Source organism: Misgurnus anguillicaudatus, chromosome 3 (genome assembly GCF_027580225.2).
Source record: "Misgurnus anguillicaudatus chromosome 3, ASM2758022v2, whole genome shotgun sequence".
Taxonomy (NCBI): domain Eukaryota; kingdom Metazoa; phylum Chordata; class Actinopteri; order Cypriniformes; family Cobitidae; genus Misgurnus; species Misgurnus anguillicaudatus.
The window spans coordinates 40795150-40814044 of NC_073339.2; the positions used below are offsets into that span (position 1 = coordinate 40795150).

Sequence of the window (18895 nt, forward strand, 5' to 3'; positions counted from 1 at the left end):
GAGTGTACAGACAAGTTTTTCTTTTCTCATTAGGGAATCCACTCCTTTGTACTTTCATTTTAATTAATTTTTAACAAAAATAAAAAACTATGTGTGTGTAAAATACAATCGTGACAAATGACTATTTGGAAGTGGTACAATTTTAATACATTTCCTTTCTTGCAAAATGCTTTAAAGTTCTTTTTCTAAACTGTCTTCTATTTAAACAAGGTCTCCAGGAATTTTAATAGCCCAATTAAATTGAGAGAAGCAGTCGTATCAGGCCTTCCACCCCTCATGTCACAATTCTCCAACTTTAGCAGTCTGAACCACCATAGTTTAAAAGACTAAAGATATAAGGTGAATAATGTCTGATTTATATCACTTTGTTACTAAGCTGCAGAGTATCTGTTGTATCTCTATATAACACAAATGAGACGTGTCACAAAAGAGGGGATTGTTTTATCTCAAAGGACGCAGTGCTAGAAACACACAACATTCACTGTATAGTTTGGATCCAAACCTTTTGAATCGCTTGAAACTAAAAAAAATCCTTGTTGCACTTATTTTTTTAAGTTTAATCAACTTGAATTTACAATTTTTTTGACTAGTGAGAAGTTAGCTTGAGTTATTTTAACTTTATTTTATTATTTATAGCAATTTATCTAAACCCAACACAATTTTCATATAAAAACAATTAGTTTAATTCACTTTTTTAACTTTTTAATTTTTTCAAACAATGCACACTGACATCCGTGTCCGAATCCACTTCACACACTAAATTCAAGAAAAATGTAAGAAAAATGTGCATATCCGATTGGCAGACTTTTTTGCTTGTTTTAAGCACAAATTTACTTATATTTAAATGTATTTGTATATTTGTTGTCTTGTAACTAGACTTATTTTCTTAGGTCATTTTGCTCATCAAGAAAATATCACTTGATTTATATATTTAAATAAATTCATTAAATATTAGTATTGAAAACAAGACAAAAATACTAAGTTAGAAAGTCATTTTTTGCAGTGTAGCAATGTAATAGGTGCTCTTTAAATCAAAATGAATTGTTTAAATAAAGTGAACAGCATACATTTTTTTTTTATGTAGTCGACCTTAGACTTATGCCAGCTAAAACTTCTTAAGGTGTGTAAGATGTTTCCGGCTAAGGTCCACTAATGACACCGATGGGGTTTTAATGTGCCAGCTTTGGTTAGATTTTCTTGGACCTCTGGCTTTGGGAAATAAAACAAAAAGCAACTGCATATATATTTCACAGAGCCGGTGTTAATCAGCTCTTTGCCGAGATTTATCCACAGTATGAATCTCAAGTATTCCGATTACCTATAATGCATTATTGCTAACATAATTATTGTTAAGTTTGGTATGCATTACTGCTGGTCTTATTGCTTAAGATGTACAGTAAGTAACACAAGGTAACATCAATTTTCAAGCCATTTTCATCAAACATCTCTCTTAAATGATGATCTAATAGCTTCGGCTTTACGCTCTTCTGGCTCTCAGTGTAATAAGCAGGATGTGGGGCAGATTAAAGCAGTAGCTCACTTGGGCTCAAGCTGTTTGTTAAAACTCTGAGAACAAAATGCTTCACACAACACAAACTATTTTGCTGCATTTACCTGTATATGGTGTCCGGAAGTTTTTGCTTTTATCAGTTTTGCTTTTATTAGTGTCTTGAAATTCATTCAAGGTATACAATATTAAAGACGAGTTATAACTTATAAAATATAGTTCATTTTATAAGTTGTAGCAACTCATCTCTTGTCAAGATAAATAATGTATGTTAAAATGACTTGTAAAATTATTTAGTTTTATTTATTCTATAAAATAATAAAATCATTATTTATTTTATTTATTAATTATTTATTTATTCATATCAACCAAGAATTATTTACAGTGCAGATTGCATTGAAAAAATATTAAAGGGGACATTTTACAATAATTTTTGAAAATTAGAGTCCCTAGAGTACGTATTTGAGGTTCTAGCTCAAAATAACATATAGATAATTTATTATAACATGTTAAAATTGCTACTTTGTTGGCCTAAGCAAAAATGGGTTTTGGGTGTGTCCTTTAAAATGCAAATTAGTTGATTTCTGAACTAAAAATGGCAGTGCTGTGGTTAGATGGTGGTATTATCCCCTTCTGACATCACAAGGGGAGATCAATTTCAATGATAAATTTTTTCACATGCTTGCAGAGAATTGTTTAGCAAAACTAAGTTACTGGGCTGATCTTTTTCACATTTTCTAGGTTGATAAAAGCACTAGGGATCCAATTATAGCACTTAAACATGGAAAAAGTCAAATGTTTCATGACATGCCCCCTTTAAATGAGTTACTATTGAGATTTTTTAGCATAATGCTGTCTTCTGTGTACTATACTGTAGCGTAATTGGTTAGCAGCGCATATGTCATGGGTTCGATTCTCAGTAAACCCACATGCTGAAAAAATGTACCTTGAATAAACTGTAAGTCGCTTTGGATAAAAGCATCCGCCAAATGTATAAATGGTTAATAATGTATCACACCCAAATGAGCTGATGTCCTTGTGTGGTATCTCTCTGCTTTACTCTAACCGACATGCTCTCTCTGTAGGCTGTATAATGTGTCTGAGTCTCTAAACGAATACTACAAACCGGATGAGTCGGACGACATTCCCTTCATTTGCTCGACTGCTCGAGAGAACGGAATGCTGCACTGCTCCAGTATCCCGCAGCGCAGGGAGGGGGGAGCTCGATGTGAACTCAGTGCCGATAATGTCACGGATCATGTTTTCAAACAGTCCTTTCATCATGCATGTGTGAACTGGAACATGTATTACAGCAACTGCAAAGCAAGTGAACACAATCCACATAACGGGGCCATCAACTTTGACAACATTGGATATGCATGGATTGCCATTTTTCAGGTGTGTTTGTATATGCAGCATCATAAAGAAGGTCAGGATGTTTGCAGAAATCTGCACCAAGTTATTCATTAAGATTTTCGTATATTCGCACTGGCAGGCGATGATATTTCTTATCCTCACATATCCTTTTGGCACCGAGAGACACTTACTTTCAGAGTTGCAAAATGAAGTGAATGGTTGCCAGGGGCTACAGCGAGACTGAATCTCCGTACATCAATAACCAGCTTACCTGTCCCAGGAAATCAAGTTTTATCATGTTCCATTTTAATCCAATCTTTAGGAGCTACAATATTTATCATATTTCCTAGTAATGTGATTGGGAATGGGCACGGACATTTATCAGATTTCCGAGTAATTCGATTGACCGGAGCATGACATTTATCATTCCTTACAGTATTGTGACCTAGTTTGTGCAGGTGATGAACAATAACTTACGAGTCGACGTCCTTTATTTCTTGGCACTTCACGCAGGGAGACATTAAGTTTATGTAACGTTTTATCGCTGTTAAATACATGCCCTACTCTGAATCATATTTCTGTTTCTTTCAGGTTATTACGTTGGAAGGATGGGTGGATATCATGTATTATGTAATGGATGCACATTCCTTTTACAACTTCATCTATTTCATCTTCCTTATCATTGTAAGTGCACTTCAATTCATTAAGGTTATGGAGTTCAAGTTTCTCCACTTTCATTTCTTGTGTGGAAATGATCTTTGCCACCATCAAGGATGTAAATTACTTGAGTAATTATACTTTATAACCAGGGCTTAAAACTAACTTTTTTAAAAGATATTTAAAGGATTACCCCACTTTCATAAAAATCCAGATATTTTACTCAACCCATGTCATCCAAGATGTTTATGTCTTTCTTTATTCAGTCTAGAAGAAATAATGTTTTTTGAGGAAAACGTTTAGGATTTTTCTCCATATAGTGGACTTTAGTTTACATTTTCAATGCTGTTTAAAATTACAGTTTCAATGCAGCTTCAAAGGGCTCTAAACAATCCCAACCGAGGTATAATCTAGCGAAACAATTGTCATTTTGGCAAAAAAAAGTACATTTAGAGCCAGAATTACTAAATGTGTCAAATAAGTACGAAAGTGCAATTCCAAAAAAGTGCAGATGGGAGTGATAATATTTGCGGGTTATTTACTAAAAAGGCGCAAATTAAATAAGACAGGCGCAACAGCTGATTTCCATGATTTCCAATGACCAACCCAATCAACTAAGAGCAGCGCAAATTAGTTCAGGGTCGCAACTAAGCAGAGCTGATGAGGTGCAGGTGATCTACTGATGCCTGATGCGCTTGAGTTCAGCTCCACGGAGATCTCATCTGAAAATTTGGGGTGTGAAATCCACGCTAACGAAGCCTTAGGACACTGAAACGAACTGGAGGACAAAAAATTAACAGTTAAAAGAAGTTTTGAAACACAATGGGCCCTATTTTAACGATCTGAAACGCAAGTCCGAAGCGCAAAGCGCAAGTGACTTTGTGGGCGGATCTTGGGCGCTGTTGCTATTTTCCCGGCGGGAGAAATAAGTCTTGCGCCGGGCGCAAATCAATAAGGGGTTGGTCTGAAGTAGGTTCATTATTCATAGGTGTGGTTTGGGCGTAACGTCAAATAAACCAATCAGAACGCTATCCAACATTCCCTTTAAACGCAAGGGCGCAAGTTCCATGGCGGGTTGCTATTATTATGACGGATTCGACAGGCGCACGCCAGGAGCGGTTCACAGCCGAGGAGACCGACGTTCTTGTAAGAGCAGAGAATCAGGCGTGAGAGGAAATAGCCGCAATTGTCTCATCAGCTGCGCCAAGCACTACAATGATGTCAGGAGACGGGGGGATCCTAGCTTGCCAGCATAAATCGGGCACCCCGGGCACACAGGAGGACATCGCTGCGTCCATCCTCACCGCTGAAAGGGTTTGGGGGCTTTGAAATCGGACACAAGAAACGCAAGCAAGGTTCAACCCCAAAGTACACTTACAAATCAAGTTCACATACATGAAGGTTTCTTATGAAAACATTTTAATTATTATTTAGATAAAATAAACGTAATACAGCCACACAACAAACTTATGAAAATATTTTAATCGTTATTTGCATGATAATTGTTTAACGCTGCCACACAAAATAAATAAAAACTATCACCACAATGCTCACCACAATGATTTCCCTTATCTCATGTATTAATATTTTTTATTGTAACAATTTATGATTTAATGATTTCCCTTATCTTATATATTTTTTTGTAACAATTTATGATTTGCAAAAATAACTGTTGCATCTGTGTAGATTAGATAAGCAATGCGAGTTGTGCACGCTATACATAATGGTCAAGCATGCACCCTTAAAATAGCATAATGAACCACGCGCAACGCGCCACTGACTTTAGACTAGTTTTTTTTTGGTTAGTAGCGCAATTGTTTTTTGAAACTGCAAAATAGCATAAGAGATGGTTTGCGCCGGAGCAAGCCTCCTTTTTTGCGCTGAACCTCCCAGGAAGCGCAAGTTCATTCCCTAGTTTGCCGACGTGCGTCTGTGGAGGGAAAAACCCGCTGTGCGCCAGTGCAAAATACGAAATGATACATGCGTCACTGACAAAGTCAATTGCGCTGGGTGCAAGATAGGGCCCCTTGTGTGACTTCTCATAGGGACTTCTCCTTTATTTCCTCTACCAAACAAAAAAATAACATGGCTTGGCAAACAATGTTTTTGAATAATATGTTTCTCTGGCCTCTCCTATCAGCAACAATTGAAGCCATTTCAAACGCAAAATGATTTAAGACGTGCTTTTTTCGGCATTAAATAATGACGCAAATACCAGTAATATCACACGCGCAAACATAAGTAAATTGCGTTGCGTGAATCATTCATAAATCAAATGACATGCATATGCAATAAGGTCATTCAAAAAAATAACTAGACCACACCTTTTCAATGCTAATTATCTAATGCGCATCTTTAGTAAATCGCGCCAGTCCTTATTTTACGCCAAAATGATGGTTTGCGCTGACACAAGTTGTTAGTTAATCTGGCCCTTAAACCACAACTTCTCGTCTTGCACTTGCATGTGACACGCCAGCATGATCTTATGCATTACTTAATCACGTTGAAAGGTCACGCGCTACATATGTGAAACGAACACTTGCAGACCATTTCAAACAATAAACTGACACAAAAACAACGTCAGAACGGTCCTCTTTCTCCACACAACACTTGGGGTGTAGTTTCGCATACATCATGCATGACCTTCCGACGTGATTACGTAATACATAAAGTCACGTTGGCACATCACACGACTAGCGCAAGACAAGAAGTTGTGGTTTAAAAGTACTTTTTTGGCGAAAATGATGATCGTTTTGCTAGATAAGACCCTTATGCCTCGGTTGGTATCATTTAGAGCCCTTTGTAGCTGCATTCAAACTGCAATTTTAAACTGCATTGAAACTGTTAACCGTTGAAGTCCACTAAAGTCCACTATATGGATAAAAATCCTGGAATGTTTTTCTCAAAAACTTTCTTCTTGACTGAACAAAGAAAGCCATAAACATCTTGGATGACATGGGAGTGAGTAAATTATCAAATATTTTCAATAAAACTTCTGCGTGATTTATTTATCTTATTACATGTTAATTAAATTTAACCTAAAATAAATAGACTTTCTTCATCCTGTAGTCCATTTTGGACATCTGCTTTCAATATCTTCGATGTACTCATGTAGTGATCTGTACACAGGTAGGCTCCTTCTTTATGATCAACCTGTGCCTGGTTGTCATAGCAACACAGTTCTCCGAGACCAAACAACGGGAGAACCAGCTCATGAAGGAGCAGCGGGCCCGTTTCCGTAGCAACGAGTCCACCATCGCTAGCTTGGCCGAACCAGGATCCTGCTACGAAGAGATGCTAAAATACCTCGCCCACATCTGCCGTAAACTTTGTCGGCACGTCACCCGCTTCTACGGCGAATTGTGCCCGAAGAGGCGAAGGGGCGATGCCAATTCCAACAGCTCCTTGACGGGAGGCGGGACTAATGGATATTGGGCTGACAATGGGACAAAGATGGGACCGTCGCAATACTTTATGACTCATTGTTATCATAATCATCATCACAATTACATCGGTAATGGCATTGAAATGAAAACCCTTCATGCTGATAGAGACACTCAGAATTGCAAAAAGAGTCCATCTCTTCCACTAACACTGCAGAATTTAAAGGGTTTAAAGTTCAGTATGAACTACCCCACCATAATGCCCTCCAAACTGTCCTCAAACTCACATAATCGCCAAAACAGGACAGGTGGTGCCAAGGGACCAGCATTGCATCATGGACACTATGGCAGGAAGATCTCAGTTTGTGGTGGATTTCAGGATACTTACAAGATGCAACACGGTAAGACCATGAATATACGCAAAACAAGTATTTGGGCACTTCATCCAAATTATATATATATACCGATCAGCCATAACATTATGACCACCTGCCAAACACTGGGTAGATCCCCCTTTTGCCACCAAAACAGCCCTGACCAAAGAGGAATGGACTCCACTAGAGTCCACTATAATATTACAATATAGTTCTAATTTTTTATCTGCTTAAAAAACCGCCACGTTTTATTTTGTGCCACCATACTTACTGGTGTAACTACTCATGTAACAGTCTTTATATAGGGAAAACATGGAAGTGTTTGGTGGCTTTTAAATTCATCCCTGTTTGGATCCTAAGGAATAAATAGGGCTAGGCTAAATGCTAACACATTTACAATGCGCTGTACAAAGATTAAGTGTACGCATTGAAAAAAGATAGATATTAATTCATTAGCCTAGGTTGAGGAAAGAACATAGTCAAATATAAAAAATGGTGGTGTGTTCCTTTAAATCTTTGTTTATGTTAGTTAATGCCAGTACACTGTGTAATTAAAGCTGTTAATTGTGCATTAAAGGCATAGTCCATTTTCTTAAAAGAAAAATCCAGATAATTTACTCACCACCATGTCATTAAAAATGTTGATGTCTTTCTTTGTTCAGTCGAGAAGAAATTATGTTTTTGGAGGAAAACATTGCAGGATTTTTCTCATTTTAATGGACTTTAATGAACACAAACAATTAACACTTAACTCAACACGTAACAGTTTTTTTCAACGGAGTTTCAAAGGACTATAAAAGATCCCAAACGAGGCATAAGGGTCTTATCTAGCGAAACAATTGTCATTTTTGACAAGAAAAACAAAAAAAATGCTCTTTTAAACCACAACTTTTCGTCCAGGTCCGGTCCAGCACGACCTAACGTAAATGCGTAGTGACGTAGGGAGGTCACTTGTTACATATATAAAACGCACATTTGCGGACCATTGTAAACAATAAACTGACACAAAGACATTAATTAGTATCAGTTGACATACAACAACGTAGGAACGGTCCTCTTTCAACACACTTGTAAACACTGGGGCGGAGTTTCGCGTTCGTCCTCTGTGACCTCTTGACGTGATGACGTATTGCGTGAGGTCACGCTGACGCTTTCAGGACTGGACCTAGACGAGAAATTGTGGTTCAAAAGTGCACATCTGTCACTTCTCTTGTCAAAAATGACAATCGTTTTGCTAGATAAGACACTTATGCCTCGTTTGGGATCGTTTATAGTCCTTTGAAACTCCGTTGAAAAAAACCGCCACGTGCTGAGTCAAGTGTCAAGTGTTGGTGTCCATCAAAGTCCATCAAAATGAGAAAAATCCTGCAATGTTCCCCCCAAAAAACACAACTTCCTCTCGACTGAACAAAGAAAGACACCAACATCCTGAATGACATGGTGGTGAGCAAATTATCTGGATTTTTCTTTTAAGAAAATTGACTATTCCTTTAACTAACGTTAACAGATACATGATTTAATATGAATAACTGTTGTTCATTGTTTGTTCAATCTTAATTTAAGGTGTTACCCAAATATTAAACCAAGTGACCAAATGATGCTAACTTTTTTAATTTGCTAACTTTTTTAATTTACTTTTTACCCAAAAGGTCCAATGATCATTTTAGCGGCTATATAAGTACTAGCTGCATAATGTATTTCGTCAAATTAAAATTTGAACTTATTTTCACAGCCAGAAAGTGTCTAAATCCAGAATGCCTTTTATTTTATAATCTACAACCCAGCTTGGTTTAATATATTGTATTATCTAATGCTATAACGTAGATTTTTGAGTGTGGTTTAAGTGTACAAGTACGGTGCTTTATTTACTGTACAGTAGCCCCATAAGTACATTATTTAAGTCATTTTTTGGCCTATGACATATTTAAAAATTGACTTGGAGTTTATAGATTAAAAGTAAATTCTGTCTCTGGGGTTCGAACTTAATAACGGGGATGAAATTATTTAATTTTTTGCTTAGCACACTTGACATGCCCCAATAATTCCAAATTGAATTGAGAAACTGACTGCATAAACATGCACACTGTCTAGTCATTACTCTGTGCCTCTTGACTTTCGCCTGCAGTTACCTGGTTCAGTCGCTTTGCATTTTGCACAAATGTGATTTATTTCAGCATCCTTGCTTTCCAATAATGCACAAAATAAATCTTATTTGAACAACACACAGTTTTGAATACAACTACACTGTTAAAAATAAATGTACAAAACTGTACCATTTCTGTTACTCATTGAACACATTGAAATGTTGTACCTTTTGAGGTACACTATTATACCCTAAGGACCTATTATGAACAATTTTTCACCATTTTAGGGGTATTAAACAGTTAACTGTACCTTTAAAGGTGCAGTAATTTACCCAAAAAAGGTACAACGTTGTATTATGTTTAGTATACTTGTAAAGGTAAACTTTAGGGTACCACACCAACAGTGAAAGGAGTAACGTGTTACTGTAATTCCACTACTTTTAGCGGTAACGAGCATGTAACAAAGTATTTTTTAAATCAAGTAACGCAGTTAAATGCGTTTAAATTAGTTAGGTACTCGCGTTACTCTATTTTGTAAAACATAACACTTGCAGACAGGCTTTCCTGGAAGTGAATGATCCGTGATTGTTGTTTTCCAGTAAAAAAATTCACCCTGCGCTGTACATCAGCGTTAAAACTCCATAGTATGTGTGAGTGCACATTTGGTTACAAAACAATCCACGTACTACATTTTCTGATTAAATATCTTAATTTAATCTTGTTTATCATTTAAATCAAACATAAAAAATATACAAACAATATGATCTTAAATCTTAAATGTCACGGATGCAGTAAAGAAAACTGTGCGTCTCCACTGTGTTCCAAAGAGCGCACCGTAAGCTTAACAGTCCCCAAATTCTTAAAGAGACAGTACACAATTTTAACACATTATATATTTTCAATGTAAACATACAGAATATTTGTCTAAATGGTCTAAATGATATACATAAATAAAGTAAGCTTACATAGTAAGATAATTTCTAACAAAAATATTCAAAGGCTGAATCTAAAGCAAAATAAGCTTCTACACTGCAAAAAATTATTTTCAAGAAAAACAATTCTTGGTCTTGTTTTCAGTAAAAATATCTAAAAATTCTTAAATTAAGATGCTTTTTCTTGATGAGTAAAATGACCCAAGAAAATAAGTCTAGTTTTTAGACCAAAAATATCAAATTTAAGTGATTTTGTGCATAAAACAAGCAAAAAAAATCTGCCAATGGGGTAAGCAAATTTTTCTTGAATTTTTCTTGAATTTGGTGTTTAAGAAAAATGTTCAAGATTTTTTGCTTACCCCATTAGCAGATTTTTTTTTTGCTTGTTTTATGCACAAAATCACTTAAATTTAATATTTAAATTTAAATTTAAGTGATAACTTAATTTCTTGGGTTGTTTTGCTCATCAAGAAAAATCATCTTAATTTTAGAATTTTTAGATATTTTTACTGAAAACAAGACAAAAATACAAAAAAAAAATTTGGTGTATATACTGCAAAAAAAAATGATTTTCAAAAAAAATCTTAGTATTTTTGTCTTTTTTTCAATAAAAATATCAAAAAATTATTAAATTAAGATGCTTTTTTCTTGATAAGCAAAATGAGCCAAGAAAATCTAGTAAAAATAAGTATGTTTTTTTGTGCATAAAACAAGCAAAAAAAATCTGCCAATGTGGTAAGATAATTGTTTCCTTGATTTTTTCTTGAATATAGTGTTTAAGACAGATGCTCAAGATTTTTTTTTCTTGTTTTATGCTCAAAATTACTTACATTTGGTATTTTTGGTCTAAAAACTAGATTTATTTTCTTGGGTTGTTTTGCTCATCAAGAAAAAGCATCTTAGTTTAAGAATTTTTAGATATTTTTACTAAAAACAAGACAAAAATACTAAGAATTTTTTTTCTTGAAAATGACTTTCTTAATTTTTTTGTATTGTTTTAAGTAAAAATATCTAAAAATTCTTAAATTAAAATTTATTTTCTTGATGAGCAAAATGACCTAGGAAATAGTTTTTAGAATCAATTAAGTAAATTAGTGCTTAAAACAAGCAAAAAAATGCCAATGAAATAAGACAAATTTTCTTGAATTAAGTGTTTACGAAAAAAGGAAACTTATTTCAAGAATTTTTTTCTTGCATGCAGGTCAAGTCCCTGACAGTATTGATTGGTGACTGTAATCCATCGCTGAGTTGTGTAGTTATCAGTCATTGCAGAATATTGTATATAATTGGGCATAGTGAATGTTTGTTTAGAAATTTGGAAACCTGTTACGTTTTCTCCCTCGGTTCAGTTCGTTTATGCATGTGAGCACGTCAATCGCACTTGGATCCTCACCAAAACAACGGTCCGAGAGCGCCTGAACGAGGTAGTCTCGGCTTGATTGCAAATGAACTCTTGAGCTGTTCGCTTGTGGTGAGAAAGCAATCCGACCCAACCGACCAACAATCCAGACTGAATATGATGGGTAATGGCATGAAAACTGCAGTGTGTTTTGCAAATACGGTCGGAACAAACATAATTCAGGTCAACTGTCCAAAACGTGAGATGGAAGAGATGGGCTTTAATCACTTTTTTGGCACAGTGCTGCGATGAAACTGATTAAATAATATAATGACAGCTACAAAGAAACACTCAATTAACCCGCAGCTGTTGTCTTACAGATTGTGTTGACACATTATGGTCATTTTTAAACCTTTGCGAAAGCGAACCGAACTGAGAACATTGCAAAATGTTTAATCATTGTTTTGAAATAAAGCAAATTGTCTGCATAGTCCCTCAATGTCACACATTGTCCTTTCGGATTCAAGCCTATAATATTAAACTTCTTTATTGCAGGTGTGTATCCTGGCACATGCTCAAGTGTGTGTGTGGATGGGAGGGCGGGGATGGCGTCATCTGAACTGTCTTCCTGCCCAATTTGCGCCCAGGAAGGTGATGGTGTCAACTGTGATTCCAACGGTGAATCGGACCCAGAGAAACAGGGGCCAGATGTCGGCACAGACCAGGGCAGATTAAACCAGGACATGGAAGAAAAGGAGTCTGGGAGAAAGAATTGTGTGTTTATGTGCGTTCATCATATCCGAGTTGTGCTGAAGCGGATTGTGGATAGCAAATACTTCAACAGAGGGATAATGATCGCAATCCTCATCAATACACTCAGCATGGGTGTAGAGTACCATGAACAGGTAAACAATGTCACGCACCAAGTAACGTTAATACCTCAGTTGTTTCTTTTAGGCTGTGCTGAGATTAAATGGAGACCTTAAATCCGATTATTCTCCTGAGAAAAACACTCCTTGTTGTCTCCTATAGAGTTTCAGTAAAATTACTCAGATTTGCCAAGATGGCTGTTATTTTCTCACAAAGGGTTAGCTGACCCAAAGTGAAAATTTACTGATAATTTACTCACCCTCAGGTCATTCAATATGTAGGTGACTTTTGTTCTTCATTGAAACGGTAAAGGAGGTTTTTTGCTGAAACCGTGGTCCTTGGTGATTCATAAAACACAAGTGCACTGGTGCCGTCTCGTTGAGAGTCGAAAAAGTAGATAACATCAGGAACGTGGTGCTCCTTTACAAGAGTCTAGAGCAGGGTTTCCCAAAGTTTCTGAACTATTGGTGAATTAATTAATTACAGTAAAATCATAAATGGTAAATAATTTTATAAAAAAATTAAAACGCTTACTAAAAAAGCATAGTTTATTTGTTCTATCTGAAGGTCATGTGACCATTACACTGTAAAAAATACTTTGCTGCCTTAAAATGTTTTGTCAACAGAGATGAGTTGTCACAACTTATAAAATATAGTTGAGAAAAGTCAACTTAATTTTATAAGTTATAACAACTCACCTGTAGTTATAACAACTCATCTCTATTCAAGATAAATAATAGTAAGTTGAAATGACTTGTAAATTCGAGTTGATTAAACTTTTAAGGCAGCAAAGTATTTTTTACAGTGTACACAACACTACAATATATCAGAAAACTGACAACTCGTGCAAATTGGGCAGATACGTTTTACTGTATGTACCAATAAAAGAAAATTACCAGATGAAGGTCACCTAACAGATAACAATGACTATGTAAATATTGATAAAAAAAACTTTAAAGGGACAATAAGTAGGATTTACCACCATCTAGTGTTGAAGTTGTATTTTGCATTAAACGAATAGTGCTCTCTAGCGCCTCGCTTTTTCAAATGCGTGTTTCAACTATAGTAGCCGTTATGAACTCACTGATCTCCTTGTCCGTTTCAGCTGGTTCACGTGTTCTGAGCGAAAACGCGTTGTGGAAACGCGAGTTAAAGACGTTGATTTTGATTAATAAAACACTTAAAATCCTGTCCCTGTTAAAACAAATAAAAACAAATGTTTTTTAAAGGGACACTCCACAATTTTCAGCTCCCCTAGAGTTAAACATTGGATTTTTAGCGTTTTTGAATCCATTCAGCCGATCTCTTGGTCTGGCGGTACCACTTTTAGCATAGCTTAGCATAATCCATTGAATATGATTAGACCATTAGCACCGGGCTCAAAAATAACCAAATAGTTTCGATATTTTTCCTATTTTAAAACTGGACTCTTCTGTAGTTACTAAGACCGAAGGATATTACGCAGCGCCCTAAAATATTTAAATTGTTTGGATATTTTTGAGCGCGGTGTTAATGGTCTAATCATATTCAATGAATTATGCTAAGCCATAGGTGTCATTTACACTGGGGACGCTGGGGACATGTCCCCACCACTTTTTGAAATGGCTCATTTTGTCCCCACCACTTTTTGAAAGCATTTGGTTCAAATGTTCTGAAAAATCAAGCGAACCAAGAAATGTTTAAGGTTTATTGCACAAAATAAAACATGCAATGCAGTTTAAAACAATGTACATTGTCCAAAAAAAGTAACTTAAACAAAATAAACTATTACTGATTCTAAAATGACCCAAAAACATGCATGCGCCGATCAGTTACGTGAACAAATTCTTGACACAGTTTCTTCTTGTCCAAGTCATACATTCTCTCTCTGGGAACATGACATATAGCCACACTGTTGACTCGGGTTTGTGACATTGAAGAGTCCCTTTTTTGATGTGCCGTTATTCAATATTTTTCCCGTCCTGCTGAAATGTTTTTTCATCTAATATTTTGTCCCCACCACTTTTCAACACAAACTGACGCCCCTGTGCTAAGCTATGCTAAAAGTGGTACCGCCAGACCAGAAGATCGACTGAATGGATTACAAAATGATAAAAATCAAATGTTTCACTGTAGGGGAGCTGGAAAATGAGCATATTTTCAAAAAAAGTGGAGTGTCCCTTTAAGTTAAACATGCAAATGTGCTACTAATTGTGTTTACGGTGCGCAATATAACATGTGTTCATGTTTCCTGTGTAAAAAAATATGTATTTTTCACACAATTTACTATTTTCGTCATCTAACTGGAAAGTAGAGGGCTGTAGTCCAAACCAGCCATTTTCTGTAGTCCTTGAAAAGTCAATAGGAAACTATATCGCTTGGCATTAAACTTTGAGGACTATAAATTTGCATGTATTATTTATGCTCTAATAGCAACATTACACACTAACTAAAGTTTAAAAAAATGGTTTAAAATAGTTCATAGAGGAACCATCAAGGAACCATTTTTGGTTCTTTAAAGAACCAATCAGTTAATGTAACCTTTTGTAAACATTTAGTGAAAGTGAACATGTTTTTAGATGATAAATGTTCTTAATGAAACCATTAAGAGCCAAAATGGTTTGCTATGCATCAGAAAATCTTAATTTTGGGGTGAACTATTCCTTTAACCTATTTACGCTCTAAGAAAGAACGTATTAGAAACCTTTATTTTTATAAAAATGGTTTTGAAAAGGCTTTTTGCCACACTTTTTAACACCACACGCATTAGCAGCCGCAAGCAGCACATATTTTTTTGCCGCCCATGTTAACAAGGTAGAGCTTTTATACTCAATGCAAAAAATGACTTTTATACTAAGTATTTTTGTCTTTTTTCAGTACAAATATCTAAAAATTCTTATTTTAAGATGCTTTTTCTTAATGAGCAAAAGGACCTAAGAAAATATTTATATCAAATTTATCGAATTTGTGCTTAAAACAAGCAAAAAAATCTTACCCCATTGGCAATTATTATTATTATTACATTTATTTATTTATTTATTTATTGCTTGTTTTACAAGCACAAATTTATTTAAATTGTTTATTTTTAGACTTATTTTCTTAGGTCATTTTGCTCATCAAGAAAATACATCTTGATTTAAGAATTTTTAGATATTTGTACTAAAACAAAACAAAAATACAAGGTAAGAAAGTCATTTTTTGCAGTGCTCATACTCGTAGGCGGATCAGCGCTGAAGCAGTAGTTTGCTGCGCTGCTCACGCTCAATTAAAGTGACAGTGCATTGTTTATGCTTAAAATGCTTGTGGATTGACGCAGAAAAATGTGACATTTTATCATTAAATATCATGAATGTGTTGCCGAGTGTGTTTTAAACACAGTCACCATGACTTTCAGCAATTTAAACTTGAGCAAATATTCAAAAACACACTGTTGCCAAAGAAATGCGCTGTTATTCACTCACTGAATGAATCCTTATCTGTTTTAATAACCTTCAGAGACACGGATAAATCTAAAAATGTAAATCTTATGCTTTTACACTTGGAGGGCAACACGCTGTGTAATCCTGTCAATCACTGAGTGAACGCTTATCTTTGCATAATTATGTCTATAATTGGGTATTGTGTAAATATATCTAACTTTCATTACATGGACCAGAAAAGCACGATAACAATGTGGATTAAACAAATCACAGTTATCAGAGTCAAAAAAGCACCTCAAAGAGGTTTTGCTCATAAATGTATTTTAAATAATGTGAACTGGTTCTGGTGTAGTGTACGGCACTGGCTGCAAACATAGCCAATGTGAAAGCACACAGCAAGCGCTTGTCATGTGTTAATATGTAATTTAAGTCAAATGTGTTATTTAATATTGCCAAATCATTCTGACTGTCTGGTTATATTAACAAATGCCAGATCAGGTAAAACGATTTCATTTTTTAACAGTGCCAGCACTCATTGTGACAACATGATCTCACGCAGTTGTGTACGGCTCATATTGCATTTCACGAACCCCCTCGGTCAGGATTAGTGTGCGTGTCGATGGGAGTCTATCTGCGAGAGTCTGAGATTAACCGGTTTGAGGCAGAGGACAGTCGCACGGTTGCCAGGGAAATGATTATTTACATTACAGCAGACACAGTTAATAACAACACTCGCCTGCTCTTCCTCTGCGAGAAACAAAGCCACAGGCAGAGAGAGAAGACACATAAATACACCGTCATGACCGTGAAACACTGCTGGAGTTTCTGTGTGTGCTGCTGGCTTTTGTATACGTTTTGTTCTGCAAACCTGTCTCTGTGTTGTCTGTCAAAAATGTCCTTTGTATATAATTTGTCATGTTACACAATATACGTTCACACATTTGTGCAAATAGATATTGTAAAGAGAAACAAATGTGAGAACTAAAGATGAATTTTACAGTGTGATAGATAAAATAGCTATTGGTTGGAGTTTCTTTTTTTAAAGGTGCATTGTGTAACTTTTAGGAGACGCTCTTTTGACAGAAATGCAATATAATATACATAACTACATTATCAGTGGTGTGTAATGAACTGTTATGTTTTTATTACCTTAGTATGAGCCATTTTTCTCAACATACACAGCGGGTCCCCTTACATGGAAGTCGCCATTTTGCGACGCCATGTTTCTACAGTAGCCTTAAATGGACAAACTGCTCTTTTGAGCGTGTTTCATCATTGCGTTGACTTCGAAAGGGAGGGGTGAGCTGTGAACTGAGCCGTTGGTTACAATCCCAAAGCGAGATGCTACTAAAATCTACACACAGCAGCTTTAACCTAAAATAAATTGCTTTCGATGGAATAACACATGTATAAATGTATAAAACCGTGTCTCGATTTAGTTTCATTTTAGTCAATTTGTGCCATTTGTACTGATTTATAGTCATATGGGCGCAAACACCTGGCATGCGACTTATACTTTCCTTGCAGTTTAATTGTAATTAAATTTTTTGTAAAGGTTGTAGGTCATCACTATCCTTCTTGTAAGTTTTGATCAGTGGCGGCTGGTGACTTCTTTTTTTGAAGCTCACGATGCGAAGTTCGTCACAACATGTATGTAGCTTGTCATGTGTGTGGATCGTCATTTCAAAATATGTGTTCTGCGCTTTGAGAGATTGTGTGTGCATCACGTGTCATGCCAAAATAAGTGCCTGCTGCCTTGAACTTGAACTTGAAAGGAGACGCTCGCGTGTGTCAGATATTCGCACAATCTCACGCTTAATCAAAGTTTACTGTTAAGGGAGTGTTTTGCGTGTATTTAGGGAACGCAAGTGTCTCTTTTATCATAAACGGTTTTGACGCGTCTCCTGCAGGCACTTATTTTGACAAAACAGGTGATGCACACAGGATCTCTCCACACGCATGACACATATTTTGGAAAAGGGAACCACACACGTGACAATCCGAACACTTATTTTGAATTAGCGCATCCTCGGAAGTGCAGTCACAAGCCGCCACTGGTTTTGATATACTGAAAATGGCCGAAAACTATCAATCCTGACAGTAATGATGTCAGATATGTTTAACCACCACAGAAGCGTGAACTGAAGCTGGGGTGGGCATTCCACTGTCCTGCAAATTTTAGCTTTAACCCTAATCAAACACACCTGTAAGTCATCCTACAGCTTTTGATTAGATTTTTCAGATGTTTGATTAGGGTTGGAGCTAAACTTTGCAGGTCAGTGGCCCTCCAGGACCAGGAATGCCCACCCTTGAACTGAAGAATATACGCCAATAATGTTCAGTATTGTCTGCTTTGTAACCTTGAATGAGAAGAAAACAAGGGGCGACCTTGTTTATTAACTTCTCTATCATGAAACCAACACGGAAGTGACTTAAACTGAAATTCATTGACTGGCCACTAGAGACTGTCTCCAAAAGAAAGTCAATGCTATAGACCCCCATGTTAAAGGGACACTCGACTTTTTTTGAAAATATGCTAATTTTTCAGCTCCCGTAGAGTTAAACATTTGATTTCTGGTGTAATAATCAAGGACTTTGCTGCCATAACGTAACTGCAAGAGGCACAATGATATTATGCAGCAGTCAATAATAATCCCCTTAGTAACTTTCAATAGCAGGGGACTATTTTCAGCCGCTGCATAATATCACTGCGCCTCCTAGAAAAATCTAGGCGCCTGTCTAGAAAAACGCAACTTTTAATTTTCCGTCTGTCTGAGTACACAATGTAACTACAGAAGAGTCAAGTTTTAAATAGGAACAATATAGAAACCCTTTGGTTATTTTTTGGCGTGATATGCTAATGGTCTAATCAGATTCGATGGATTATGCTAACCTATGCTAAAAGTGGTAGCGCCAGACCTGGAGTTCTGGTTTCCAAAACAGTAAAAATCAAATGTTTAACCTCTAGGGGAGCTGGAAAATGAGCATATTTTCA

General features: G+C 36.0%; 1 protein-coding gene across 3 annotated transcripts in view; it reads left to right on the forward strand.

Moving 5' to 3' along the window:
* Positions 1 to 18895, forward strand: part of cacna1hb (calcium channel, voltage-dependent, T type, alpha 1H subunit b) — a 138339-nt gene that overhangs the window by 65487 nt on the left and 53957 nt on the right. For 2 of the 3 annotated variants that reach the window (XM_055205977.2, XM_055205976.2), the window contains exons 7-10: positions 2593 to 2905; positions 3455 to 3547; positions 6650 to 7304; positions 12188 to 12537. In XM_055205977.2, coding sequence (XP_055061952.2) covers positions 2593 to 2905; positions 3455 to 3547; positions 6650 to 7304; positions 12188 to 12537 — 1411 coding nt within the window. Of the gene's footprint in view, positions 1 to 2592; positions 2906 to 3454; positions 3548 to 6649; positions 7305 to 12187; positions 12538 to 18895 lie in introns of those variants that run through there. The other variant, XM_055205979.2, reaches the window with a different exon arrangement.